Source organism: Volvox carteri (assembly GCF_000143455.1).
Source record: "Volvox carteri f. nagariensis unplaced genomic scaffold VOLCAscaffold_33, whole genome shotgun sequence".
NCBI lineage: Eukaryota > Viridiplantae > Chlorophyta > Chlorophyceae > Chlamydomonadales > Volvocaceae > Volvox > Volvox carteri.
In genome coordinates, this window is record NW_003307576.1 from 293,616 (window position 1) to 319,767 (window position 26,152).

The following is a 26,152-nucleotide window of genomic DNA, read 5'->3' on the forward strand; positions in this document are numbered from 1 at the left end:
GTTCCATGTGTTGGGGGAAGCCGTTGATAAGGAAGCGCCTCTGTGCGGGCGGCGTGGCGCTGAGGGCGTTGGCCAGCACCTCCACCAGCAGAGCGGACGGCGCGTCCTGGTCCGCAGCGAGCAGCTCTGAGGCCTGATCGGGGGGTACGGGGGGGAAAAAGACGAACCACGTGAACGAGTGAAGCTGCTGCCAAGGAAAGAGTGTACAAGAAGCAGAAGTGACTAGGGGAGGGGGCAGATCACATCATCGCAAAGGCAATTGGGAAATGGGGTTGGTAGGGGGGATGGAGGTGGAGGCGGTTAAAGGGGGGAAATGTCGGGTCGCTATGCCAAAACGCCGAGAGTAATTAGGACGCGACATTGTGTGTTGTTGTGTGCGTCGAGGTTTGTGTGTATGTGTGTAATGAACCGGGCTCCGGGAGCGAATCCTCGAGTGTAGATCCGTGTGTATGTATGGGGGGTTACATCCGTACATCCGTACAATCTCTGCGTTTTGCCCGCCTGCACGTCTCTTCCCCACAGCCCGTACGTCTACGACTCGTTCGATCCTCTCATACATACACACACGCACACGCACACGCACACGCACACGCGCATACACCTGCGCCTGCTTATCCTTCTCGTGCATCCCAACCCCAACCGTACTACATCCACACCACCCCTCCTTCCGGACCGGACCTGCTTCCCAAGCTCCGAACCCGCGTCGATCTCCGCCTGCAGCAGCTCCTCAGGAGAAATGATCGTCCAGTCGTACCGCTCCGAAACCAACTGACACTGCGTGTCCTGATCGCAACCCGGCGTGCCCAGGACAAACACTATGGTGGCGTCGGACAGCTCCGAAGCCGCCTGGCCGCCGCCGCCGCCGCCGTCACCACTGAGCCTCCCCTCGTCGTCGCCGCTGGCGGCATCGGCGTTGCCGTCGGAGGATCCCATGCCGCTAGTGTCGCCGACACGGCCCTCCTCCTTCGCTTCGGCTGAGGCAGCGGGGGGGAGAACAAGGAAAAGGGGAGTGCGGGAAAGGGAACATGTGTATAGGTACGTGTCGTGTCTGTATGTCTGTCTGTATGTGTTGAGTGGTTACGGAGGTGTGGATGTGGGGGAGGTGCATTCCTGGCAGCCTGGGATGGAAAGGCGGGAAAGGCACGGAGATGAGGAGAAGCGGCTCTAAAACATGCATGGGGGGGGCGAGGGGCCGCGTCCGCGCCGCCAGAGAGTGGGAGGGGAGGATCTCCCTGTCTCTCTACTCTTTTCCACCCCCTTCCTTTTCCTAACTGCTCCTCACTGTTTTCAAACTCGGCAGCAGGTAATTTAGACGCCTGTAAGTTGGGCCTCTCTACTGCCTTTTAATGCATCGTATGCATCCATCCCTTTCCTTCCCTTCCCGCCTTCCTCCCGCCTTCCGCCGTTGTTCCTTTCTTCTTGCTGTTTGTTTTTCATTTTTCTCCATGCATAATAACATTTTTTCCCTTTGGTGATATGATATGTAACTTGTAATATCTATTGTTTTCCCCCTTCTTTACCCTACACACACCTACACTCCACAGTGTGCTCTCACCTAGCTCGTCCATCTCGTCCATGAAGGGCTCCACCGCCGCAAACACCTCCTCCTCCGGCGCTGCGGAGTCCACTTCATGCAGATTGCCGCCGCTGTCCGCCAGGAACTCAATCACCGGCTGGGAGTCGCTCCAAAACAGATTCATGCGCTCGCGAATGGCGTCTTCGTTGTCGTCCACGCGACCCGAGGTTACCCCCCGGGCCAGCAGTCGCTCCACCGCCACCTCCTCAGGCACGCTGAACACCAGGACGCCGTCGCACGGCTTGACCTGGGTGGGCATTGCGCCCGGGAAAAAGACCAAAGAACTAAGACCAAAGACGTAAGACCCAAAAAGGTCAGGGTAAACGGAGTCGAGGAGAAGACAAAAAGGCCAAGGAAAGGCTAAAGGACCCCAAGCACGGTCCAATACAAGGCGAGGAAAGCGAAAGGTGGAAAGTGAAGGGGTTGTGTTTGTGGCGCCATGACCATGAATGGGGTTGAGTGGGATTTCGGCTGAGGGAGGAAACGGAGGGAATTATGTGTAGGGAGCAAATAAATGGATGGATGGATGGGGGAAGGCAGGGAGGGAGGGAGGGAGGGAAGGGGGGAGGGAAGGGGGGAGGGAGGAGTGGATGGAGGGTTGGATGGAGGGAGAAGATGTCATTTTTTTCCTGCTACCTGTGTTTGGAATTCCATAAGTTGGTCCAGAGTCCTCGGGAAGCCGTCAATGAGGAAGCGGGAGGAGCCGCTGCTAGCCATGGCGTTGGTCAGCATCTCTGAAGGAGGGATGACGGGAGGGATGACGGGAGGGATGACGGGAGGGATGACGGGAGGGATGACGGGAGGGATGACGGGAGGGATGACGGGAGGGATGACGGGAGGGATGACGGGAGGGATGACGGGAGGGATGACGGGAGGGATGACGGGAGGGATGACGGGAGGGATGACGGGAGGGATGACGGGAGGGATGAAGGGAGGAATGACGGGATTCCGGCGGGGCTTCACTTTGGGGGGAGGGGGGGAAGGGGATGGCGATCCGGAGTTGGCTTGGAAGTTGGATTTGGGGGGGGGTGGACAACTGAAGAGGCAACTTAAGGAACAATACAAGCCCCAGGAAACGAGACCCAGATGCTCAAAACTGAAGCTATGGAGGAATTGTGTAACAAGGAGATAGCAAACCTGAAAGGGAAATCCAGACGAGTCGCTAGGTGAAGTATGGAACAGGTGGTTTTAGTACGGTCTAAATCTGGAATTACAATTTGGGCTTACGGTAAGAGACAGCTGGTAGGGTAAGGGACAGGAGGGACAGGGGACACTTGAAACCCAGATGATGGGACAAATGAAAGATATGCCCGGACGGGACAAGACCCAGATGCACTTGGGTTTGGAATTCAGCGAAGGTGAGGAAAATGGCACTAGGGTACTATATTTTGTTTCTATACAGGAACAGCCTGGACAAGGCCCCGATGGAGGAGGCAGAGCAGAGGCACCTCGCCTCCCGGGACCTTGGGACGCTGTAAGGTGTGTATAAATGGCCCTGAACGGTGAGGATGGCGCGTTTGGAAACGAGCGTATTCGGGAGCGATTTTGGGAAGCGTGAGCTTGTGGCCGCGGCCCGCTGTCGTCGAAAGTTTTGGGGTGGCAGGCCCGCTAGCGGCTTACCGAGGATCAGGTCAGTTGGCACCATTTGGCCTGACGCCATGATCTCGTTGACCTGCTGACCCTGCAGGAAACATGGAAGGGATAGCAAACGTATTGGGTAATGGGGGTGCGACTGCGCGCACCACCTGGAAGGAGTGACATTGCAACATGTGCGCAGATTACGGGTGTACTGTAAGCAAGGTGCCCCGACATGAGAAAGGAATCGTTTCACCCGGATCAATGGTCATGCTGCTTGTTAATAGAAGGCGTCCGGGTGAACGGCGCCGTTGCGCATCAAAACGGCACGTCTCACCAATTCCGTGCCAGCCAGCACTTCCTCCCGCAGCAAGTCGCCAGTAGACAAGTGAGTCCACCCATAATTCTCTACAATCTTTTCGCACTGTGTCCTTTTGCCGGACCTGCGCCATGGATGTGTGCTTAGAAGTCCGTTACAAGCTGACCCTCTAACAAATTCGCTTACCCAGGTGCTCCAAGAACAAATACAATCGTTACTTTGTCCATTTACACAGGTTTTAACTTAACTGGGGTCGGCCCCTTAAAGCAATGAGTTTGCGAACATTGTCCAAGTTCAATAACGTTGTAATGGTTGTAATTTCATAAGGTCAAAGGAGGAACAGGAAAACTGTCGGGACAGGCATTTTCTGGTGCTGTGTACGGCGGCGTTGTCTATTCTCTTTCCTGAACTGTCAGCGTTTCCAGCGAATTTTCCAGTTTGTAGAGGGAATTTCGACCACATGCAACTCTCGCGTGACGGCTAAGATGGAGCTATTAGTGCAGCTAGTTCGGGTCGCGAACGCAGCTTCGCGAGTAGTGGCATCTGCTCTCCATCTTTGCCTTTGTCTCACGTATGCTGCACATTTGTATAGGCACCGTCGCGACTGGGCGAAGGGCCAAAGACTGAACACGCTCCGGTCCCTATTCCTCTTCCCGCTCATGGGCGGGCATCGCCACGCTGTCTTCCAGGTCTTTGCATGGGTAAGCAGCAAGGAAATACGATTTATACTGTTTGTTAAATTTGCGTCCTGCCTTATAGGCGTGGCGCATGAAGGACAAGCGCGCGGGTGTTGCGGGGCTTGGGGCCTGCTGGCCCTGCTGACTGTGCTTAAACCATGCACCGCAATCGCCAATAAGCAGTTGCTCCCTTGTTCCTGCTTTCCACTTAGGGCCTGTGGACACTTTCTGCCGCGATTACGCTGCCCGTCTACTTATCGCTGCTCGTGGATGACAGCCGGAGCTCTGCCGCGTGCAGCATGCTCCTGAGCTTCCTGGGTCTGCGGAAGCCTCTCATTCCTCTCACGCACGTCGATGCCGCTTCTGGCGCGGCTGCGGTGTCGGGTCTCTGGGGTGAGCTGTTCATGCTGAAGGCATTGCTTGTGTTTGAAAGCGATACGCGGCTCAGCTCTGGTGGACGGAAAGACGACAGTCGTCGCAAGGCCACAAAGGGCCGGCAGCAGCAACAGCAGCAAATTGAATGCTGCAAGAAGGCCAGCGACGGCAGTGAAAAGCATGCCAACGGTATTGCAATAGACCAACACGGGGAGGGTCGCAACCATCGTACGCAGGTGCGTATATCCATATGTTGTTGTATTTATGTATCACTTCTACACAACATGCTGCTTTCTAGAGTGACGTCTCGCCTATCCATCACCCGCTCACCCTATGACCGCGTCTTGCCAGGATTGGTAGTGCCTCCTCTGCCCCCTTTTGGTCCCGTTCGTTCTCCCGCACCTGCTCAGTTGCTGGTTTTTCCTTTGTTGTTTAGCTTCCCTACGGCCATCCGCGTTTTATTACCTCCTTACAATACCTTACCTTCACACCTTCCTTGATTGACTGTTTGCTCAGGGTGTCCTCAGGATTGTTTGCATTTTATGTAGTATAATTCCCTTTCCTCCCTGGCAACCGGCCCCCTCCCCTCATCAGCTCCTGGAGGGTCCTCTGGCCAGTCTGCTGGTGTGTCTGATGGGCATGGCGCTGTCCGTGACGGGCTTTGGGTTGCTGCTGGCACTGGAGCACCTGCCGGACACCTCATCAGGGTGAGCCCGGGGAGTTATCAGCGCAGGTGCGGGTGGGTGAGAAGTGCTACGCGCTAAGTGCTTCGAGTGTCGCGTGTTAGCTTCCCCCGCGGTTGAGCGCTGTGGATGGAGGGCTCAGGAGCTGCAGTTAACTCGGTGGGAATTAGGGTCAGCCTGGGAGAGCCGAACACGAACGCAGCACGGGTTTCGGAGCTCGCGTTGCTACGTAAAAATTCTCCACGAATGCAGTCCGGGTTCAGCGTGCGTCGAGGGTTGCCGGCTGCCATAGCCTTATCAGGTGTCCGGTGTCACCCCTCCAGGGGATGCGAACTAAACCTACCCGACCCGGCCCCGCGTCTCCCTTTGTCGAGATTGCCCTTCTCGCCCTTATCCCGATATCCCCGACGACCTTCCAGTCATGGGCTTTTTCAAATTGGTTCGGTGTATGGATCGTATGGATCATGTGATCGTGTGGATTGCCGGAAAACGTGCAGCCGCATGCACCACCTCAAGGGCCCTGAGCCGCGTTTCCTTCATGCCCGTTTTTTCATGCCCTCCCAGGGTTTTGTATTGTTGTCTAGCGCTTTCATGCGTCTTCATTGGCGCCAGCAGTACACATGGTCTTGGCGGTTACCTCCGACACTGCGCCGGCGCCGCTAGCAGCGCCGGCGCTGCCGTACTGCGTGGCGGCGCCAGCGCCGCAGCGGCGGCGGCGGCGACGGTAGCAGCGGGCGCCATGCACGGTGCCAGCGGTGTGGGTGGCGCCAGCGCTGCCAAAGAGGAGGAGGAGGAGGCTGATGTGGCAACCACGTGGCGCTTTTTCCAACCATTTCAGGGAGGGTCCGTATTTGTGGCGACGCAGGTAGGGGCCGGAGGGAGGGAAGGTGAAATTACATGCAAGACGGAGGAGAAGGCCGTGTTGAGGAGATGCAAACGGTGGAGAGAGGGGTGGGAGAGGGTGGGACGAGGCGAGCAGGAAGGCAACAAGAGAAATCGTCGCGTGAATCGTCCCCTTTTCCCAAGTCGCGACGCCACAGGGGCTTGGAGCCGTTGGCTTAGGTTGCGCCCAATACAATCCGACCTGGCGATTCGCGATTTGCAGGTTATACATTTTTTTCGTTTTCTTTTTTCGCAAGTTTTTCTCTCTCCCCCCTCTCTTCCCCTCCCAGCTCACTCTTCACAGCTTCACTCGTTCGTGGTTCGTCCCTCCCCTCCCCTCCCTCCTCCGGAACCACGGGTCGATGACATCACACCGCGTAGGACTCCCTAGGCGGTTTCGGACCTCTTGGACACCGGCAGTTCACTTCCCACTTTCTCGCGCACATGCTTCTCCCCTCCCCCTGGCAGCAGCTTCACTCGTTCGTGGTTCGTCTTTCTCCCCTCCCCCTTCGGGCAGGCCATTGGCTGGACTCTGTTCAGCAGCACTGTGGTGGCGGTGTTGCTGCTGGCTAAGGAGCTGGTGGTGGGCGTGGGTTACTGTCTTCGCTGCTGGGCGCTGGCGGTGGGGGCGCTCATGATGGCCACGCAGCTGGTACGGCGGATGGCAGATGGGTGGATGGGTGGGTGATGGAACGAGAGATATGGGGAGCTGGGGATGGGAAAGAGGGCGCAGGAAGGGAGCGTGGGGGACGTGGGTGGGAGTATTGTGCGTGTGGGGGGAAGGGGGGGACGTGGGCAGGCTGTGTGAATTCCCCACCTGCGGCCCCCTTCGAACGCCGGTAGTTTATTTCTGATTTCGCTGCATATGATGATTCCCAGCTGCGCTTCCGGCACGTTTGTTTTGTGAACCTGCCTACTTGGGGGAAATCTTTCGTGTTTTTTCTTCTTTGGCCGCCGCCTCAGGTGCTGGGGGTGTCCATTTTGACCTACGAGAACCGCAGCCGGGCCCGTAACCTGCTGCAGCCGGTGCTGCACCACCCTCGGGCGTCATTCGCCCGGGCCGCAGGTGGGACAGCCATGGACTTGCCGTGGAGAGAGTGTCAGAGTGTCACGTGTGTATTTTGTTCTGTGTTTTCTTTTTGTTAGCGAAGGAAAATATGTTTTTTGAAGGGTATTTTACGGGCGAATTGCCGGAAATGTGCAGGGCATCTTCCATGCTGCAAAACTAACTTAAACCTTTTTTTAATTGAAAGTTGATGAGGGTTTCTACTGGGTTATTTCCTGCCTGTCACAAAGCGTCCCTCCGTTGTCGGTTATTCGTTTTATTTGTTCGTACCTTTTTAACACCATGCTTCCTCCGCCCTCCCGACAGGTCTCATCATGCCTGTCGTACTGATGTACCTGCCCCTCCACGTCAGCTGCTCCTCCATGGCCTCCGTTTTCACACTGCTGCCGCCGCGACATGCAGCAGCTGTCGTACTTGCCGTACTGGTGCCGTATTTTGTTATCACGTTGCGCGGCCATCCTGCTCATTCCGGTGAGTGAGTGAGTGAGTGTGCGAGTGGCCCGAGCGAGGTGGGCCGTGGTGATGGTGATGGCGGTGCGCATGTTGTCATTCACCTCGGAGCTACTGCTGCTGCTGCTAATGACCTCGTTGCTTCTGCTGCTGATCGGGTTGGCTTCAAATGCACCATCAACCCAACATTATCATCATCGTCATCATCCCCGTCCTACCTACCTTACCTTTCAAAACCCCTAAAACCCTAAAACCCCTCCCCCCATTTTGTTTTCGGCGGCATCAGGTTGCCGCCGTTGGGAGTGGCTGTGTCGCTGGTTCGCTCGGGAGGTGGAGGGCAGTCTCTCCTGGTGGGCCGGGCGGCTGGAGGTCATTCGTGACTTCCCGGGTACTGCGCACCAGGTCGCGGACGAGCTGGATGACAGGAGACACCGGGAACAACAACAACAGCAGCAGCAGCAGAAGCAGGAGGAGCAGCATTGCGAACAACAACACGCACAGCAGCAGCTGCAGCAGCACTCGAAGACGCAGGAGGAGAGGTCGAGGGGCCTGAGGCAGGGGCGGTTTCAGGAGCAAAACAGCGTATCGTTGCTGCCGTGCTCCGGGGCAGCAGGGTCGCGGCATCAGGCAGATCTTCCCCGCGGCTGTCATCGTCGCTACGTGCTAGGCTTCCACCCTCACGGTCTCTACCCCACCGGCGCGGGCTTCCTGCCGCTAATGCCTACGGTGCAGGCGGCCTTCCCGGGCCTTACGTTGGTCACCCTCACCGCCTCTATCGTACACTACTTGCCAGGTCTACGTGATATTGCTGGATGGGCGGGCTTTCGCCAGGTGGGTGTCTGTCTGTGTGGCGTGTACGTATGTATGTATGTATGTATGGGCAGGCGTCATTTGGCGGTCTGGTTCCCCCCTCGATACCGCCATTGCGCCATACCACCATCCCTCCATATCGCTCCCTTCCCCCGACCTATACACGCCGTTCCGTCCCTCCCGAAGGTCACCCGCGCCACATTCCGGAGAGCCCTCCGGGACACGGGCGCCGTGTTGCTGTGCCCCGGGGGGCAGGCAGAGCTGGTGTATGCAGATAGGGCCTTCCCGCCCAGGGGCTCCCCCGCAGCGGCAGCAGCGGCGGCGTTTGCTGCTGGCGCGGCGACAGCGACAGCGGCGGCGCTGACACCGACGCCGCAGCAACCGGAGGAGGGGTCTCCCCTGGACCGCGCGATCGTGAAGCCGCCGGCTGCTACAGCTGCTGCTGATGGCCAGGGTGGTGCTGTTCCCCGTGATGAGGCAGCAGCAAGGCCGCCGGCTGCTGCTGCTGCTGCCGGTGATGGTGAAGGAGCTACCTCGGAGCCGCCGGCTGCTGCTGCTGCTGCAGCTGCTGAGAATGATGATGGAGCGAGATTGAAGCCACTGGTGACAGTCGCAGCTGCTGCTATTGCTGCTGCTGCTGCTGCTGCTGCTGGTGTGGAGATGGCAAAGGCAGCGACGGCGGCAGCCAGTGAGGCAGCGACGGCGGAGAACACCGTTGCAGCAGCAGGGGCAGCAGGAGCAGCAGGAGCAGGGAGTACTGAAAAAGCAGCTGTCCCTAGGGCTGCACTCCAGCCGACGGCAGGGGCGCCGGCGGCTTCGCCGAGTTGTCAGCTTTCGCCGCCGCCGCCGCGGCACCAGCTCGTCATTTTTGCAGGGCACCAGGGCTTTGTACGACTTGCGTTGGAGGAGGGCGCGTGGCTGGTTCCTGTGCTGGCGCTGGGGGAAACCTTGCAGGTTGGGGGAAGGGAGGGGCTTGTGGAATGGTGCTTGATCAGGAAACATGTGCGGGAAGCTCCTGAATGGCTGATCTTGTGGGGGTTTTAGTGAGCAAACCGTTGAGAAGAGGTGTTATGCAAGTTCTATGGCAAGCCTCCTCCTCTGGTAAAGCCTCCGACAGAACGCTTCTTCTGGGATCGAACATGTGACCTCCTCGACAGCGGTTGTTTTGCGTCGTTTTAGGACCAAAGGCCTCATCATTTCCAGATTGCACCTTGATGGTGAACTGGTTGGGTTGATTTGTACTTCGGCAATCTTGGTGCTTTTGGCTTCTTACCCTACATAAGCAGTTCATTTCGTGCTATGCTATGCTTTTGGCTCTAAGGCTCTTGAGCCTCTGCTGGCTCGTATGGGCGCTCGTTACACCTCTCTTGAGTAATGCAACCGAGACGTAGCACACACACACACATGTTGCACCGTTAGGATCACCAACGAACTCGATACTTTTAAAACCCTCTTTCCGCTCCCCCCATCCTGGAGTATCCGTCTATATCCGGTATCTGCTTCAAACGTCGATGGTTCGTCTTACCGCGCCCTTCCTCCCCCTTTCGCGCCCCTCTCCCCCCTTTCGCGCCCCTTCCCCCCCCTTTCGCCTCCCCGCCACCTCGCGGCCGACACAGCTGCGCAACCTGATTTCCGCTCCCGAGATGCAGCGCATCACGTACAAGCGACTTGGTTTCCCGGTTCCCTTCATCTTGGGGGGCCGCTGGAGCCTCACCACCCTGCCGCTCCGAAACCCGCTTGTCTACGTCATCGGCCGGCCCCTACAACCTCCGCCGCTGGGCTTGGAGGTTGAGCGCTGCCGTAAGATGGCGCCGGCATGTCGCGATACGGCTCCATCGTCTTCGCCGCCAGGCGGCGATGGCAACGGCGGCCGCGGCAAACCGGAGCTACGGCAGCGGCGACACCGGCGACAGGCGCCGCCAGTGCATGCTGGCGAGGCGGGCGGAGGCGGCGACGGTGACGTTAGTTCAGGTGTCGTAACGATTCCGCAATCCGTAGTGGACGAGTATCACTGCCGGTTTTACGCGGCGCTGGCGGCGCTGTGGCGGCGGTACCACAGCCGTCACCCCGTACTGCGCCACGCGGAGTTGCTGTTGGAGTGGGGGCGGCATGGACGGCCCGCCGAGTTCGAGCGCTACCTCGCGGAGGCGGAGCGGGAGCAGACAGCCCGGGCGGAGGCGGACGGGGTGGTGACGGCTGTGTTTTAGAAGGGTTTGTTTTTTTTTGAACCCTAAGAAGAGGCTTTTGGGTGGGTTTTTTAAGGGGGTAGGGTTTTAGGGGACAGCTTAGAGGGATTTTGTTGTGTGCCGCTCACGTAGGGAAGCAGACGGAAAAACGGGACAGAGGGAGAGAGTCTCTGACGTGGAGGGTGTGTGGTGCTGATAAACGTGGTGGACAGATTCAGTAGAGGCAGAGAAAACGTCGTGAGTGGTGGTGTCGGGATTGGGAGATGAGAGCTGCGGGAAGACAGGCGCGGCGAGGATGATGTGAGTGGTCCGAATCTTTGCGTCGTGCAGCATGGAAGTAGATGTGCGCGTGTGTGTATTGGTGTTGTTATTAATGTGTGCTTGTGGGTGAGAGAAGGGCGACCTTGTCGCAGTGTGCGTTTTTTGCGTTTGTATGTATGTGTGTATGTGTCTGTCTGTTTCTCAAGTTAGCGACCGGCCTTGAAGATAAAAGAGCACCAATCGCGAAATGGGGCGTGCCGTGCTGTTATTACCCCGGCTTCTGCTGCTACTGCTGCTGCTGCTGCTGTTTGAGATGTCGATCATGCGAAGCAAAAGGTGGAAGCGCGCATAGGTACAAATGGATACATATGTGCATTTACGTGGGGAGGTGATGATCTCGCACTTTGGGTGTTTTCTCGGAAGGTGATGATGACCTTTTTAGTTGTGTGTTGATGATGGTGGCGGTGATGATGATGATAGCGATGATGACGATGATGAGGCGGCGGTGGTGTAATGGTCATATCGCGCGAGGAAGTGAAACCTGAACCCGAACGCGGGCCAGGACCTGGAAAGATTGCTCATATGTGTATATGTACAGGATGATATGACGTGCTGCTGCTGGTGTTCACAAGAAGAAAGGGAGCAAGGAAAGGGGAGGAAAGGGAAGGAAAGATGATGAAGAAAAAGAACCGTGACCCCGAGGAGGGGTCCCAGCGCGGGAGCCCCTTTTATCCCGACGGGGGATGGGAGAGGGCATCCAACAGGACTTTCTCGTAGCCAGGAACGGCCGCTACGGAGGAAGAAGCAGTGCGAGGACAGGGGGAGATGCAGCGCCTGCAATCGCTGCTGCTGCTGCTGCTGCTCGTTGTTCGCGCTCTCTCTTCAAGGCGGCTGTTGCTGGCGCTCTCCTGCTGTGTGTACTGTATAACTTGATAACCTGGAACAACACCGCGGCCGGCCCGGCAGGCCAAGATCGCAGAGAGCCCTGCAGCGGCAAGGACAAGGACAACAGCAGCTGCAGGGGGGGGGCGCCCATCACGCACAAGGGGCCTTGATCTGGCCTTGCCCGGCCCTTCTCGCCCGCGGTTGCAGCCGCGTGCAAATGGGCGGCAGTGTGATGGGAAAGCCGGGTGTGCAGCTGCGTGTGTGTATTGCAGCTCGTAGTGCTGGTTGTGGCACCGGTATGCTTTAGCTAACGTGAATTTGTGCGTGTCTTTAATTGATAGGAGCCCTACCCTGTGTGCGCGCGTGTGTATGTGTGTGTGTGTGTGTGTGTGTCGGGCACGTCCAGAGCCAAAGCGTGGGGCGCTGGATGACCTCCGTGCCGCAGGGGAGGGGAGAAAGAGAGCCGCGTCGGAGCGCGTGTAAGGCGACTTCCATCCTTGCTTCCGTCGTACGACTGTTATGGCCATCAGCCTGGAGATATGGTGGCGGCAGTGGTGAAGGATCGTGCGTTTCAAGCGCATTTTTGCTTTTTTAGATTTTTTTAAATTGTAGAAGGGCTCTTTTCCTCGTCTCATCGGTTTGTATGTATGTATGTATGTATGTATACGACTGAATGATGTCCGTATGTTCGATAGAGTTTGGTGTGCGTATGTATGAGCACACGGCGAGGAGTGTATGTTCTCCATTCCAGCAGCAAATGGTGCGTAATCCTTTTGTCTCCTCTTTTTTGCGTGTAGCGGTGTTACCGATATTCTTCAATCTGTGTCTTATTGCGATTTTCCTGGTAATTTTAATAATGTTTCTCGGCTCAGTTATTGTCCAGGTTCAGTTCTATTTTGATTTGCAGGGCGGCGGCAGTTCATGTTGTGCAGTGGCCTTTGTCGTTTTCTCATTTTGCTTAGACTGTTATCAGTTAGATTGCCGTAGTTGGTGCCGTAGACAGCGAGGCATTTCCCGAGTTGAGGTGAGCTGGTGTGCCATTCTTTTCCTTCTCCGTGTCCATGTTCTATTGTTGGTTACGGTGCTGTGGGGCCACCAGTGGTGCGGGTGCGGATGGAAGGAGTGTGGGCTATCGCTATCGCGCTGGTGTCTTAATTGGTGTTGTGAATTGTAGGGTTGTTTTGGCGGTGGCGGAGTCGTTGCTTCATGTTGCACGAGGATGGCGCCCGCTTGTGCCTAAAGACAAGCTTGCGCGTTGGAACTTGGTAGGTGTATAGTACATATTTTAGGTATATCAGTCTTCTGGGCAAAATGTCCGAGCAGCAGAACTGTCATTCTGCAGTATGCGGTTTGTTACAGCTAGCGGACCCCGACCGGGTCGAGTGCATCAGCACAACACTGTGGGCCCTATAGCTTGCATTATCATACACTGTATATCTGGCAGATTCGGCCCGGGGGAGACGCATGTTTTCGCCTGAATTTGTTAATAAAAACTGCAATACCCATACGACCCTCATGCCATTTTGAGTTTTAGTTTTTCATTCGCAGAACCCGCATCCGTGCATTGTTAGAACCATTTGTAAAGTGGCAGTCAAGACTGTCGGAAGGCCGTTAAGTGGCTGGATTAGCGCTTTTCCCATCGCCTAGTGCCTGTATGGATTATCCGTTTGCTTGTCACCAGCACTCGGTAACAACCCTACCAAACAAACCGGTGTCGATAACTGGTCGCTTTCGGTACCTGGCCGGTCGGTAGGGTAACCGACCGGTAAGGTTACCTGGTCGTTACCTCGAAATGTCGGTTACCCTACCGAAGCCCGAAGCGACCGAAGCTGGTTGGTTTATGACTAACCGGTCGGTTATCGACCCTTTTATGCCATACGGGGTGCGGTATGCCTGCACGCTGCGGCGCACGCTGCTGTGCGGCCGCGCGGTCTTCTCGCTATTTCCGTGGACTTCCTTGGATTTGTTATGGTTCAGCTCCGCCACACTCCGCAAATCCATGCCAACTGCTCCAGCACTTCCCTCCTTGCCTTCTGCTCCGTCTCGTGCACATCTCATACACGCCCTATCCTCCAGTTCGGCTGGCAATGGGCTGTGTTCGCGCATGCTTCCAGACGACTAAATGCTCAGCCGTCCTTGTTGACCGTCACCGTCCATGGATTTGCCTGGGCGCCTTAGCAGCACGGGTGTACATGGCTCCTAACGCCGCCGGCCGCCGCACCCGGCCCTCGCAGCTATCCCCATAATCACGCGCGCATAGTCCAAACACAACACCGATCCTCCATTTGCGGCCCAGTGCCGTACAGCATCCCTTGCGGAATACTGCGGGGTGACCGCTGGCTGATGCACCGGGGCCGAGCCCTTTTCGGCTTCGAAGAAGCTGACTACCCTGGTCTTACAATTGTAACAATTATTGAAATGTTCGCAACATCTTTCTCGTGTGCCCCCAGGCGGAGGAACCCTCAAATGCAACATAAACATCATCGCACAAATCATCTGCTGCTCCGGATAGTCCAAAACGGATTTTTCCTCATTCCTGAACTCGCACCTCACAAGACACCCTAAACACATTTTTTAAAATTTGTGTGTCAGCGTCGCACGGCGATATGCGAGGAAAAAAGATTTCTAGCGGTGCGCGGTCGCGTAGTGCACCTCATCCCAGTATCAACGCGACGAAGCGCGCACACGCAGCACGCGACTTCTAAAAGCAGTCCGTTGGACACCGCTGCTATATGTCGCTGTAGAGAGACATGGAAATCGCTCCGGGACGCTTGGAAGATGCAGATTGCTTCACTGCATACTTCACACCCCACGCCACCACTCCTACATAAGCGCTAGCATACGACCATTTTTAGCAAGGCTACGACACTAGCACCAGTTCGTACATCGTGATATACGTTTGCAGTACAAAACAGCTCCTCGGACGGGAAATCGCTTGGGCCGTATTACGCTTTTCTTAAACCCTGCCCTACCCGTTTGCGAGTGGGGGTAAAATGAGTTGCTAGGGGTGCGTGTGTTGTGCGCCGTACCGCCATTTTCTTCGCCACTACTAGCACGCGACGCGCGATTATCAGCCCAAGAAGTGGCGGGCAGCCTCTGCCGTACGTGTACGGTCTCGAATAAGCTCCGGATCGATCTCCCTGGCGGAAAGGGGGGTTAGGGGGGAAAAACCCGATTCCGTAAAAAACACGGTTTTGATGAGCCCATAATTTTTGCGATGTTTCGATCTTCGTGTCGTTCCGCGCGCATTCCCAGAACCACCTAGCGGACCGACTTTCATGTAACAGACAGGCGCGGCGACATATATATTTTTACATTACCGAATTACTGACCTCGGGGGTAGGCTTGGGTGAGCAACACCGCACGCGTGTCCTTAAAAAACACACACCTACGCACACGCACGCACCGAACACAACAGGAAAAAAGCCATACGCACTGATGCGGCCGTACCTGCCCCCCACAATGCGGCTCGTCGCCTCCTCCCGTTCCTTGGCGGGCAGGTCCTCGAGGCTACCAACCCCCTGCATCTTGACGTTGCCCTCAAACTCGCGAGTACGGAAAGCCACCTGGGCGTGCTCCTCGCTGCGAATCTTCGAGTGCAGCTGTGGAACGGCGTACGACAGAGAAGGCAGAGGTAATCACAGGATTAAGCCTTTCTCTGAGCTGAGACGGTCGGTTATATTCTGGTAATCTGGTTAGGAGAATATACGAATACAGTTGCAGGAGCAATGACGTACGGCAAGAGGGTAAACATCAGGAGGGAAAGCTTCGTTGAGAAGCTGAAGGCAAAAATATTTGGTTGTGATTAAAACACCAACAAAAACATAAAACCCTAAAACCCAAACGAAAGCGCGTTTCGCATTATTATTTTATCAAAAAAAGGGAGGGAAGCATGGAGTCGAGGGTAGGACTCAGAGAAGGAAGATGCCTCAAAGGATTCAGTCTTAACGGCGAAAGGAACCCAAAAGAGGTGGAAACCCAAATGCACATATGGCCGCCATAGGCCCCCTTACGCACCACCACTACCATCACCATCATTTTTACCTTATAGTCATGTGCGGGGTGCGTGTTCTTGCCGGTCACAGGCTTCCTGGCGTCGTGTACGGAGGCCTTGCCGTACCGCTTCTGCTCCTGCGGAGTCAGCTGCGTACGATAACATAACAGCTTAAACAGTAGCAGCAGTAGCAGAGCCACGATCATCAAAAGTGATAAAAGCCGGTCATAAAAAACTATTTTTTGCATATGAAAAATCCACCCCGGTTTCCCTTCATGCCGCCAGCCGCCTCCCAAACCTTCCTACTCCCCCGTCCCTACTTCATTCTCCTCTTCCCCCCCATACACACAAAGGAAAGCCCCACTCCTGAACTCTCCAAAACTTACCCCCAAATCCCCAGCGGCAAAATCCAAGAAAAATACCGCAATCAACCAACCCGAGCTCCCCAGTCCATTGCCCTACCCACCCGAAAAGCCTGGGAAAGGAATCCCCCTCTTGCCCCCCACGCACCTCGTACGGAAAGTTCTTGGCCATCTTATCACACTGGCAGGGCGCACATCGGCACATGTCGCACGCCATGGAGGGGTCCCCCTTGACCGCCTGGGCCTTGACGGTGCTGTACGGCTCCACGGTTGATTCGCACGTGGAGTAGAAGTCCCGAGCTTCCAGGGGACGTGTGGCCAGGCCAACCTTCTCTTCCGTGTAGTCGACACTGGCGGCCGTGGCGGTGATGGCGGGGGTATACATGAAAATATGGATTCAGTAAAAAAAAAACCTCTTTTCATTAGCATCATTTAATCAGTCATGTCCACCAAACAATTTTTCATTTTTTTTCTTAATCTTGGTAATCAAGGTAACGTTTTGTCGGTGATATGTGGTGTGTGTGGGGTTGGGGGGATACGGGTGCGATGGGAAAGGGGGGGAAAAAGAGCCTATGTGCAATTTCATTTGCCGAGTGCTAATTTAAATACGAGCAGCGATTGAGATACGAATCACATGCGAATCACATCAACGGAGCCCAACCGCCGGCGTNCAAAAAGCATTGAAGAGAACGAGGGAGGAGGAGGGGGAGGGGGAGGGGGAGGGGGAGGAGGGGGAGGGGGAGGAGGGGGAGGGGGAGGAGGGGGAGGGGGACAACGAGGGCGGAGGGGGAGGAGGGGGAAAGACGAACCACGAACGAGTGAAGCTGCTGCCAGGGCAAGACGTAGAACTGACCTTGTTGAGAAGGAGGGGGGACAGGGGCACTGCGTAATGGCACAAGGTAAGCAACACAGAAGGGAGACAGCACCGTCCACAGCAGCAGCGCGGCGGTGCGCGGTAGCAGCCGTACAGCTCCTCGTGCCGGCGACTTAACTTAGCAGCAAACAAAAACACTTGTCCTGCCCTTCCTAGGTTGCTGTCCTGGCCAATCACACCATTACAACCTCAATAATTAAAAGAACTGCATTCTTACACAGGCGACTAAGCCCTGTAGGAAGACATCCCCGAAGGGGGAACATCATCCCCTTTATGCCTTTTTTTTAAGGTTGAACCAAATACACTACCGTACAGAACGCACAGGGCGTACAGAGTGCCGTACGGAGTGGCGTACAAAGTACAGAACATACGCAACTCACGTCTTGCGAGTGTACTGGTCGCCGTGTGTGTCTTTGCCTCCGCCGCCAAGGCCGGACTGGTCGTACTCGGCCTCAACCACCCTGTCCCGAACACCCTGGATAACTGTGGTGCCCGCTGGCGCCAGCTCAGCACGACCCAGCCGCTCAGCCAACTGAACAATTTAGTTAATTGATTTGGAAAATTTAGGTATTTAGTAAATAGATTTCGGTAAGACATAAAAGTGGTTTAGCGGGGTAATCCTGAGGAGCGTGCTTTGCGATGAAAGGAAACGCATCAAAGCGCAAAAGATTATAACAAACTTAATTTCAGGTATTTTACTTAGGGTTTAGAGATATTTTCCATACAAAGACAATATCCCATATGTAATATCCAAAAGCAGAAACCTCTTTTTTTAAGAAAAAGTAAAAATCAGGTCAAAAACGAGCGGCTAAGACAAAAGAAGGCCATCAAGATGTGGTGCAACGCAACCCCGCAAGCCTGGCGCAGGGAGAAATCCTCTCTCATGCACTTCCCCGCTTCCACGCCCGCTAGGGCCATATCCACCGGGCCCCAGTGCCGGACAACCCCCCGTCCCCACGAACCGGCAGCCGGCTAGCCAGGATGCCTTATTAGGACACCCTAGGGAACACCGGCAGAAAAACATTTATTTCCATGTACATATTATCGCACTCGTCACTTGCACGCGGAGTCCAAAAAAACCCGCCATTCTGAAGCGCCGTTTTAGTTTTGATCCGGCCTCGGGCTACGGAAGATCTCAACTCATTTACCTGGTCGACTTTGGGAATGAAGATCCTGGTTTCGGAGGACTTGGGGTCCACTACAACTGTCTCACCGTTGTCGGCAGCCGCCTCCACGGCAGCGCCCTGCCAAGGGAAGGAGTTGGGGGAAAAATGTACGGGAATAACTCATCGCAGTTACAGTTGGTTGTGGTGGTTGTACTTCGTTGTGATAGTTTATGGCAACTGAAACAGCGTGGTCCAGAGGCGCGGGCTGATCCTGCGTTTCAAAACGGTTTCAAAACGGTTTCAAAATGGATCCAAAACGGATCCAAGCCCCAGCCGCACTCATGCACGCTGCTCAGTTGATTACCAAGGATACACACACGCACGCACGCACACACGCACTCCTCTTCTTTCCCAACCCACCGGATTTGTGATGATGGGCATGTCGGTGACCACTGTCGAAGCCAAGTTAGCTTGCGGCATCACAGCATTCACACCAGGACGCCCAAACAGCTCGTCGTTGCGCTCGCCGTACTCAGCCTGTGCAGGCGTCTGCGCGCCGCGACTGACATACATACACACGCATTAAGGACAGGAGCCCCAAAGGGTTGCAGCGTTAGCACCTAAAACACTAAAAAGCCATGAAAGCGAAAGAGGATTCCAGTATCGGGTTGGTCACCACTTATCACACGCGCCGCGGGTGTCCCCTTGGAGCGGCCCCCGATCAGCGACAAACAAAAACCCTCCTCATGGGAGTAAAATATAAAAACCTCTGTCTGAAACCATCCATGAAACCCTGTGCAAGCTACACACGCCATAACTCCGGGGTCCCCAGTCTCAAATCCCCCAACCCGGCCCTTTTTCTGCTCTTAAAACCCTCTATAACAACCCCCCTCGCCCATCTTTCCCCCCTTTTCCCCCCTTTTTCCCCCTACCTCCCCACTGACCACTCACCCCGTGGGGTCGTCCCTCATCGGTATCCCCGTGTTCACCACGGGACCTCTCCCGGGGGGGTGACCCGGAGCGCGGTGGCGCTGACCCGGCAGGCTGAGGGGCAGCTCCCGCGGGGTGGGCCGGTCCGGGTCGCGAGCCGCCTTCTCCACCATGGCGGGCGCAGCGGGGTCCTTGGCGGCCATGTCGACACGCAGCGTACCGCGCTGGTAGGAGGCGCATGCATCGCCGGTGTAGGCGGTGGGCGGCAGAGCGATGTCCCTGTGACATAAAGGGGGAAGGTGGTGCGTGATGGCGGGTTGGTGCAAACAAAAAGCAAGCGTAGATATGAATTTGCGCTCGAGAGGCCTCATATAAATTAATCTTTTTAGCCTTTATGTTATGTCCCTAGAGAAAATCATAGTTTGATGTGTAATGAAGAGTGATTTTGTGCAAAGACGGAGAGGGAGACGAAGACGAAGACGAAGAGCGCAATCCAAAATGCCGCAACCAAGAGAACTTTTCGGCAAGAACGAAAATCTAGAACCGTTCATGGAGATCTATTTTTTTTCAAATCTTGTAATGAAGGGCAAAGAGCTGTTATAAATAAAAGATACGCAATCGCAGCCAAGCCAATCATTGAAATCAAGGGCATACCTAGCTGCCCAGAAACTTCCGGAACTACAGATTCGGTACCATCCTGCGTGGTGCAAACATTTCTGGTTTCCCTTTGCCCTTTTAATCGCCAGGATGTGATTGCTGCGCACGTATGATTTCATTTCGTCGACTTGGAGGTTAACTGGAAGCGCTGTGACCCACGGGTCAGTGCGGCCCGGAGTCACGAGACGTTGCGCAGCAAGGCTTCCTTACTCGATTTGCTGTCCCTTAACGGACATGAGCAGATGTCCGTCGTAAACATGGGCCTTGACGTCGTTGGCGGCATCTTCGACACCTTCCAAGTGGCGCGTCCAAACATGGCGGCCGTCCGTGAGGTTGTAGTGAGTGCTGGTGTCCATCTCTTCACCAATGGTTAATGTGTCTCCTTTATACGTTTCTTATAGGTTCCGTAGACTTGGAATTCGATGGAGTGATTGTGTGGAAATGCGCTTCTCATGCCTTTCGCCTATTTTATAGCACCTCCCGGAAGTGCCCATGATGTCACGACAGTTTGAGCGCCGCGTGGTGCCGCAACTGCATTTCTTGTGATCAAACTTTATTAATGAACATGTTTAAAACCTTTCAACTTGAACGAAAGTGGCGCATGATAGTGTGCACTCTGTTGATTGGTAAGCTAGTAGCGGTTGACTTTGGTAGCAAATGCTTACTTAGAGGAATATTTTCACTTAGTTACAAAGCAAGATTTTTACGCATGACTTACAAATATTTGTAGCATAAGAATTGTATTGTTCAAACAGTGAACCGAAGCGGTCTCGGAGCTTCGATTAGGGACGCGTAACGTTTATTTGTCTCCCTCGTTACAAATGGGTAAGATATAGAAACGTATCCATGATTTGCGATAACGCTCGTGCCTGCACAGCTTGTGCTGCCTTTTCCTGCTAATAGCCCTTGCCGAGAATGGGCCGGCCTTTCAAGCAGTACCTGTCTGGCCCGCGCATCTACAGCTGCGCTACCTGCAGAGCTCATGCAGCGGACCATGATGACATCATTAGCAAGGTAGCGCGTGCACTCTTGGCGACTCCAGTTTGCTAGTTATCGACACCCTTGTTTCCTGTGCGCAGGCGTTCCAGGGACGCCACGGCCGTGCTTATTTAATTAACAACGCGTGAGTATGTGTGAAGGTGTGCGATAGCAAGGATAGCCCTGAGCAGCGGCGTTTTGAAGTGCTTCGCCCCTCGTAGGGTGAATGTATCATTGGGACCAAGGGAGGAGCGAGTTCTCATCACCGGTCTTCACACGGTGGCCGATATCTACTGCACCTCCTGTAACACTGTACTCGGCTGGAAGTATGTGAGTAGCAGTGCTAGTTCGTCCTGGTGTTGCGAAAATTGTAAGCTAAACAGCAGGCGGGGTTGCAGGAGCACGCCTTCGAGGAAAGCCAGAAATACAAGGAGGGCAAATACATCATCGAAAAAGCTAAGGTCATGAAGGTAATGCTCCTGAAGACTTGACTTGCTCGTGCCCATGCTATGGACGCGTCGGTACGCCAGCCGTGCCGAAAAAAAACGGCGCCTTAGCTACTTTGTTCACGTTTTGGCTGTAGGAGGGCAACTGGTGACGCCTCTGTGACGCCAGTCTTGCTGCTTGGGGTAACAGCCTAAGCCCAGGCACCCTGTGCGCTTTGTCGGGCTGCTGAACCTTAGCTGTGCGTCTCGTGTCAAGGCTCAATAGGCCGCGCTTCCTGAGGTCGTCGCCCCTCCTTCCGATGCCGGTCTTCACATTAGCCTTCGCATTCAACGCGGATTAAGCCCAAGGGCAACGCCCGGCAGCCCAGATGAAGGCGGTGTCATGTGGCTATGACCCTACTCCATTGTACCACTAATTCGAGTTTCAAATGTGCATCGAGATGTTTGTATCTCATTGCCCAGGCTGCTCTCTGCTCTCTCATGCCCGTATTGGTGCAGGTATAGGAGGTGAAATAAAGTCTGGGCAGGTGTGGGGGTTACAGGAAGTTTTAGGCGCGGAGGCAACATGTCCAGGCAGGCGCTTCCGCGTAGGAATTATGGACTGTTACTGCTCTTATACTCCTACCCTTGTTAGAGATGAGACCTCCCTATTGAGCATTCGTCTTCTTGTGGACGTACTACGTCGATGTTCACACATCGTACATCATTTTTGCCTTTGGTGTGCTTATACCGTGTGGGGGGGCTTTAATGTGGTGTTGTGGACGGCCTGCATGCGTGGCGGTGTTTTCAGTATTTTGGAGGAGATGGCGCATTGGAGCCCTGGCGCTGTGCCCCAGTGCTGCGCCGCCGCCACTGCTGGTTGTTGTACACACTGGTCATGTTTAAGTTGATGCTGTGTTGCACTGATGTTGTGTTGTGACGCCGGGGGGTGCGCCTTTTTTTTGCCGTGGTACGTGCGTGGCATTCTTTTGCTCCATTATTGTCACGCCGTTGGCGGCACCTACCTGCATGTTTCTTTTTGCATCGAGCATGTAGCGCCTTGTGGGTTTTGTGGGGACGTGAGCACTGAACATAATTTAAAGCTTTGCCACACGTAACCCATACTATCACGTCTAGCTTGGGTTTTCCCTTCTGTATATGGATTAAGATTAGTCTTGTACCATTTGGTTTGTGTTTCCTCTTTCCTGGTCCAGGGGTATTATACGTGCGTGGAAAAGGGGTGTGCATGTAACCCAATACGCCGGGGCTTTTCCGGCCAGGTGTTGCTTGCAAGTGGCATCGAAAAGTAGTATTAATGCCGAAGTCCTAGGGTTGAGCGCAGTTTTTAGCATGTGAGTGGGCTGTACATCAATATTTGGATCCCAAGGGTCTTACGGGTTGAGGTGCTGTATTCCTGTATTGTACATTTATCTTTTAAGCGCTGAGTTGCAAAATACCATGAAGATGATATGAGAAGGAAGTATGCATGCCGCCGTGTAATATCCATCGTCGCTTCTTTCCCACTTTGTTTGCCAGTTTGCCACACGCATTGTACATGAAGTCCTATTTGGTTGCACGCACTCGATATGGCTTGCTGCTGGTTGTCCGGCCAGATCTTCTGTGGACGTCCTTTGTCCGATCATTCATTCCTAGGGTTGGCCGGAAGTTTAGATTTAGAAAATAATTTAGATGCCATCTAATTAGATTTCTATATAGATTTTAGATGAGGCCATCTAAACCGTTTAGGTGGGCATCTAAACGTATCTAGTCCATCTAATGCCTATCTAAAGGCCGGTGACCGGATCCAGACCGTTTAAACGTGAGTCATGGCACGCGAAACAGCTATGTTGAAGGTAATTTTAGTGTCATATCCTTGCTCCGCTCTATTACATACACAAATAGACGTAAAAATACAGAATGGCAGAACCAGGACCCCAAAAGCCGATCACATACAAATACAGCCACCAGACTTTCGACGCGCCACAGTACGCAGCTAAGCTCTGCGAAGCCAAGCGCAGCATCAAAGCCGCAGCGTACTGGTCCATCTTCGACGTGTTGCTCGTAAAAGGCGTTGTGAACCTCGTCTGCACCGTTTGCAACAAGTCCTATAGCGCGAAGAACCCGTCAGCTGTCTGCCCGGATCACTATGCGAAGCACCAGAAGGACGTCGCCAGCGCGGTCGGAAGCGAGCAGTCCGGGGCGCCCACAACCAACAGCACGAAGCGCTCGCGCGCGGAGGAGGGGCCAGTTCGGACCTTCTCTTTTTACACCCCGTGGCGCCATCCGACACGCGTCTGTAGAGCGCCCATAGGGGTTCGCCGTGTTCCCAGTGTCGAGCGGCCCAAAAAATTATTGGAAAATCCAGGAAAAGATAAAGCCGCATCGTGTGCAAAATTTCAGATCAAAATTCCACCGTTTAGGCAGTTTTCCGTTTGGCCATCTAAAGATTTACCTAATTAGATTAGGTATCTAATTAGATTTCTAATTAGATACTTTTTCCATCTAAAGATTTTGCCAACCCTATTCATTCCGTTCATATGCCGCCCCTCTCTGGCGTTCGATTTTCTGAATGTACTGGGACTGATATATCATACGTGACGGTCGTGCACCTCGACTCTATAAATGTTACACTTAAGATTAGAGTGTTGCTATGGCCGCGATCCTGTTAGGGCTTCCGCGGGCTACGGAGCAAGGGAGCGGCTGCACGGTATCATCATCAGCCTTAGGAGTGGAGTTGCAACAGATTTGCGAGTGCTAGTTAATTTGCGAGTGCTGTCGTTTTGCACCCGTTCTTGTTGTAATTGGCTAGGTTGTTGAATGCGGGTTGCCAGTGCAGCACGATGAGAGTGCCTCCACCTCCGGCTAGCTTCCGGCTCAAGTTGCGCCAACGCATGCAAGGAATCGCGCGATTTCCGCTTGCATACACTTGAGGAAGTGTGCTACTTAGTGCAGTGTCGCATTAGCAGGATTGCAACTGTGCGCCAACTGGTGCAGTTGCCTTACCCGACGGAAATTACACATTAGCAATACCGACGTTGCAGATGAACCTGGCCAATGTCGCGTACAGTGATCGCCTATAGCGACGGCCACTGCTCCGGTCGGATGCATGCATAATGGCTGTTTAGTTGTTGCCATTATGAAGACCTGAAGCATAAGCAATATCGCAGCTCGCAAGCTCGCAACTCGCAGCTGTCCTTGTATTGTGAATCCTAACAGTAAACGGAAGTAACGGATCAAGTTTACGAGTGACCGAAGCCATTCAGGCAGATATGCTCCTCCTTACATACGTAATACATATGCAGAAGACTGCGCTGTCGCTCTGAAAAGTAACTTTATGTTGCTGTGTACCCGTGTCTTCGTTGCTGAAGCCATCATCCAACTCACATAATCCTTGCATCAAGGGCGCAGTCGGTATCACGGTCCTCGGTGAAGTTCACTTAAAACGTCCTTGCTTATTATAGAGCTTTGATTCGAAAAGTCCACATTACTGGTTGGGGCCTTGGCGGGAGAGCCAGAAGCAGCGTTGTGAGGCCCAGCGTTGTGAGTCAAGGGGAACGCTTCTGCATTGCTTTAGGTGTAATCTTACAGGTATAATCGACAAGGAGGGAGCCAAATGGCAGCGACCAGCGTAGTGGCAATTCCGGCCACGATACGCGACGAATCGCTCCATAATCTCCCGGTGAAGATTACAAGCAATGCGACTGCGGCACAGCTTAAGGACCAATGGATACAAGGTGCGGCAGGAGACGGCAAAGCTGCCGGCAAACCTCTCACGGGTCCTGCCACTCCACACAACGGCATGGTTGCCCGCAGATGGAGATGCAGATACACAGCAAGCTTTCCTGCGAGGACGGTTGCTGCGAGGTACGGTACGCTGCCGCTAGCTATACAACAATTGCAGCAACCATGTAGAGCTTCAACCGCTAATACCCCGCAATCCCGTGGCAACCAGGCGCAACGGTGCCGCTGCCCGAGGGTTACAGGGGGCTCTTGGTCCGCTCTAGCGGCTCCCAGATCAGCTCAGATGAATGCCAGCGCCACTGGGCGGCTTCTTCAGCGTTTAGCTCCCTCACGTTGTGGTCGCACGACGTAACACCTGGTCCAAGCGACCCCATGAGAAGAGCCCTGGAGTGGTGTGCGCTATCGAACCGGGTGAGCTTCGGCGCCTATCTGCAACTACGGGCACTACAGACACCCAATGGCCGTTGAAGACGCAGTAGCATTAACGCAAATTCGAGCAGATGGACACCCGTTTCCCTACGGTCCAGATAGTCTCTGTGCCAAGGGCTCATGACTTGTCTTGTGGTAAAGCCTTGTGTAACGGTGGACATCGCGGCAAACGGCGTGGTTATCCGGCACCGTAACGTGTTGCTCTTCAACTTATGCAAGCCCCCTGCTCCGTTGCTTGCAGGTGCATGCACAGATCAGCCCGGAGGAGGTGGAGGAAGAGTTGCGTGCTATCCAATCTGCGCCCGTATCCGCCCCGCAATGAAGGGTCTGTGAAAGGGCTGGAAGAGGGGCTCCCATTGTCTCGCACGCTGAGTCCAGGCAGCTTTCTTGTACTGGCGATAGCGATTAATTCTGCTTTCGGTAAACACAGCGATGTGCGTCCGGTTCCTATTGGGCACAAGCCGATACTGCGGCGCGTAGTGAGGTTTATGGAGCGACGACGATCTTTAACTGTGTCCACTGTGACCTTTGTTCAGTACGTCATGGCGTATGGATACAGTTGCATGTGGGTTGTCGTAAACGACGTACAGGCCGTACGCGTCGGGTGCTCGGTCCTTACATACCACGCCTAACGCTTTACTTTTTATCCACAATAAAGCTATATTGTTTAAGTGCCATGGGTTGCGAGCAACGGCGGCTACTGCGCTGCCAGCGGTGATACCAGCGACATGGCTGTCCACATCGCCAGCTCCTGATTTGAAGCACGTAAATTCCAGAATGTTGTGAAGGCAGGCTTGGGTCCATTAGCATGTAGTCTTGACCACGTGTCCCGTGGCACCGACTAAATTCGCTTAGGAGCCGGGAAATGGCTATCCACGTGAAACCACAAGGGCCCCGTGCAGCGGTCGCAT

The 26,152-nt window shown here is 54.6% G+C and overlaps 6 protein-coding genes across 6 annotated transcripts; 4 read left to right on the plus strand and 2 right to left on the minus strand.

Moving 5' to 3' along the window:
• Positions 1 to 1,433: 1,433 nt before the first annotated feature.
• adk5 (adenylate kinase) lies at positions 1,434 to 3,697 on the minus strand (the record flags this gene model as incomplete). The annotated part of the gene is made up of 5 exons (XM_002952973.1): positions 1,434 to 1,823; positions 2,213 to 2,310; positions 3,197 to 3,257; positions 3,489 to 3,594; positions 3,657 to 3,697. The coding sequence occupies 5 exons, from the start codon at positions 3,695 to 3,697 to the stop codon at positions 1,434 to 1,436; spliced, it is 696 nt and encodes a 231-aa protein (XP_002953019.1).
• A 432-nt stretch (positions 3,698 to 4,129) lies between these two features.
• VOLCADRAFT_93670 (uncharacterized protein) lies at positions 4,130 to 10,620 on the plus strand (the record flags this gene model as incomplete). Its single annotated transcript, XM_002952881.1, has 11 exons — positions 4,130 to 4,171; positions 4,360 to 4,758; positions 5,117 to 5,229; positions 5,770 to 6,070; positions 6,605 to 6,739; positions 7,051 to 7,153; positions 7,460 to 7,624; positions 7,890 to 8,434; positions 8,600 to 8,827; positions 9,272 to 9,367; positions 10,030 to 10,620. The coding sequence occupies 11 exons, from the start codon at positions 4,130 to 4,132 to the stop codon at positions 10,618 to 10,620; spliced, it is 2,718 nt and encodes a 905-aa protein (XP_002952927.1).
• Positions 10,621 to 14,815: 4,195 nt separating this feature from the next.
• Positions 14,816 to 19,290, minus strand: VOLCADRAFT_118206 (uncharacterized protein; the record flags this gene model as incomplete). Its single annotated transcript, XM_002952974.1, has 8 exons — positions 14,816 to 14,885; positions 15,196 to 15,347; positions 15,763 to 15,888; positions 16,250 to 16,451; positions 16,955 to 16,983; positions 18,124 to 18,219; positions 18,502 to 18,643; positions 19,033 to 19,290. Coding segments are annotated over 8 exons (1,074 nt in total), but the record flags the coding sequence as incomplete, so codon positions are not given.
• A 1,084-nt stretch (positions 19,291 to 20,374) lies between these two features.
• VOLCADRAFT_82034 (uncharacterized protein) lies at positions 20,375 to 21,777 on the plus strand. Its single transcript, XM_002952882.1, has 5 exons — positions 20,375 to 20,682; positions 20,748 to 20,791; positions 20,868 to 20,976; positions 21,045 to 21,116; positions 21,230 to 21,777. The coding sequence occupies exons 1-5, from the start codon at positions 20,584 to 20,586 to the stop codon at positions 21,242 to 21,244; spliced, it is 339 nt and encodes a 112-aa protein (XP_002952928.1). The 5' UTR covers positions 20,375 to 20,583; the 3' UTR covers positions 21,245 to 21,777.
• A 1,211-nt stretch (positions 21,778 to 22,988) lies between these two features.
• Positions 22,989 to 23,531, plus strand: VOLCADRAFT_93674 (uncharacterized protein; the record flags this gene model as incomplete). The annotated part of the gene is made up of 1 exon (XM_002952883.1): positions 22,989 to 23,531. One exon carries the CDS (start codon positions 22,989 to 22,991, stop codon positions 23,529 to 23,531), a length of 543 nt encoding a protein of 180 aa, XP_002952929.1.
• Positions 23,532 to 24,626: 1,095 nt separating this feature from the next.
• VOLCADRAFT_121115 (uncharacterized protein) lies at positions 24,627 to 25,816 on the plus strand. The gene is made up of 4 exons (XM_002952884.1): positions 24,627 to 24,805; positions 24,885 to 24,935; positions 25,024 to 25,223; positions 25,483 to 25,816. The coding sequence occupies exons 1-4, from the start codon at positions 24,685 to 24,687 to the stop codon at positions 25,561 to 25,563; spliced, it is 453 nt and encodes a 150-aa protein (XP_002952930.1). The 5' UTR covers positions 24,627 to 24,684; the 3' UTR covers positions 25,564 to 25,816.
• The last annotated feature ends 336 nt before the right edge of the window (positions 25,817 to 26,152 follow it).

Coding starts and splice junctions, on each gene's coding strand:
- VOLCADRAFT_82034 (XM_002952882.1), top strand. CDS start 20,584: ATGGGCCGGCCTTTCAAGCAGTACCTGTCTGGCCCGCGCATCTACAGC. Junction 20,792..20,867: donor GCTTATTTAATTAACAACGC/GTGAGTATGTGT, acceptor CGCCCCTCGTAG/GGTGAATGTATCATTGGGAC. Junction 20,977..21,044: donor CTGTACTCGGCTGGAAGTAT/GTGAGTAGCAGT, acceptor GCGGGGTTGCAG/GAGCACGCCTTCGAGGAAAG.
- VOLCADRAFT_121115 (XM_002952884.1), top strand. CDS start 24,685: ATGGCAGCGACCAGCGTAGTGGCAATTCCGGCCACGATACGCGACGAA. Junction 24,806..24,884: donor TAAGGACCAATGGATACAAG/GTGCGGCAGGAG, acceptor GGTTGCCCGCAG/ATGGAGATGCAGATACACAG. Junction 25,224..25,482: donor GGTGTGCGCTATCGAACCGG/GTGAGCTTCGGC, acceptor CGTTGCTTGCAG/GTGCATGCACAGATCAGCCC.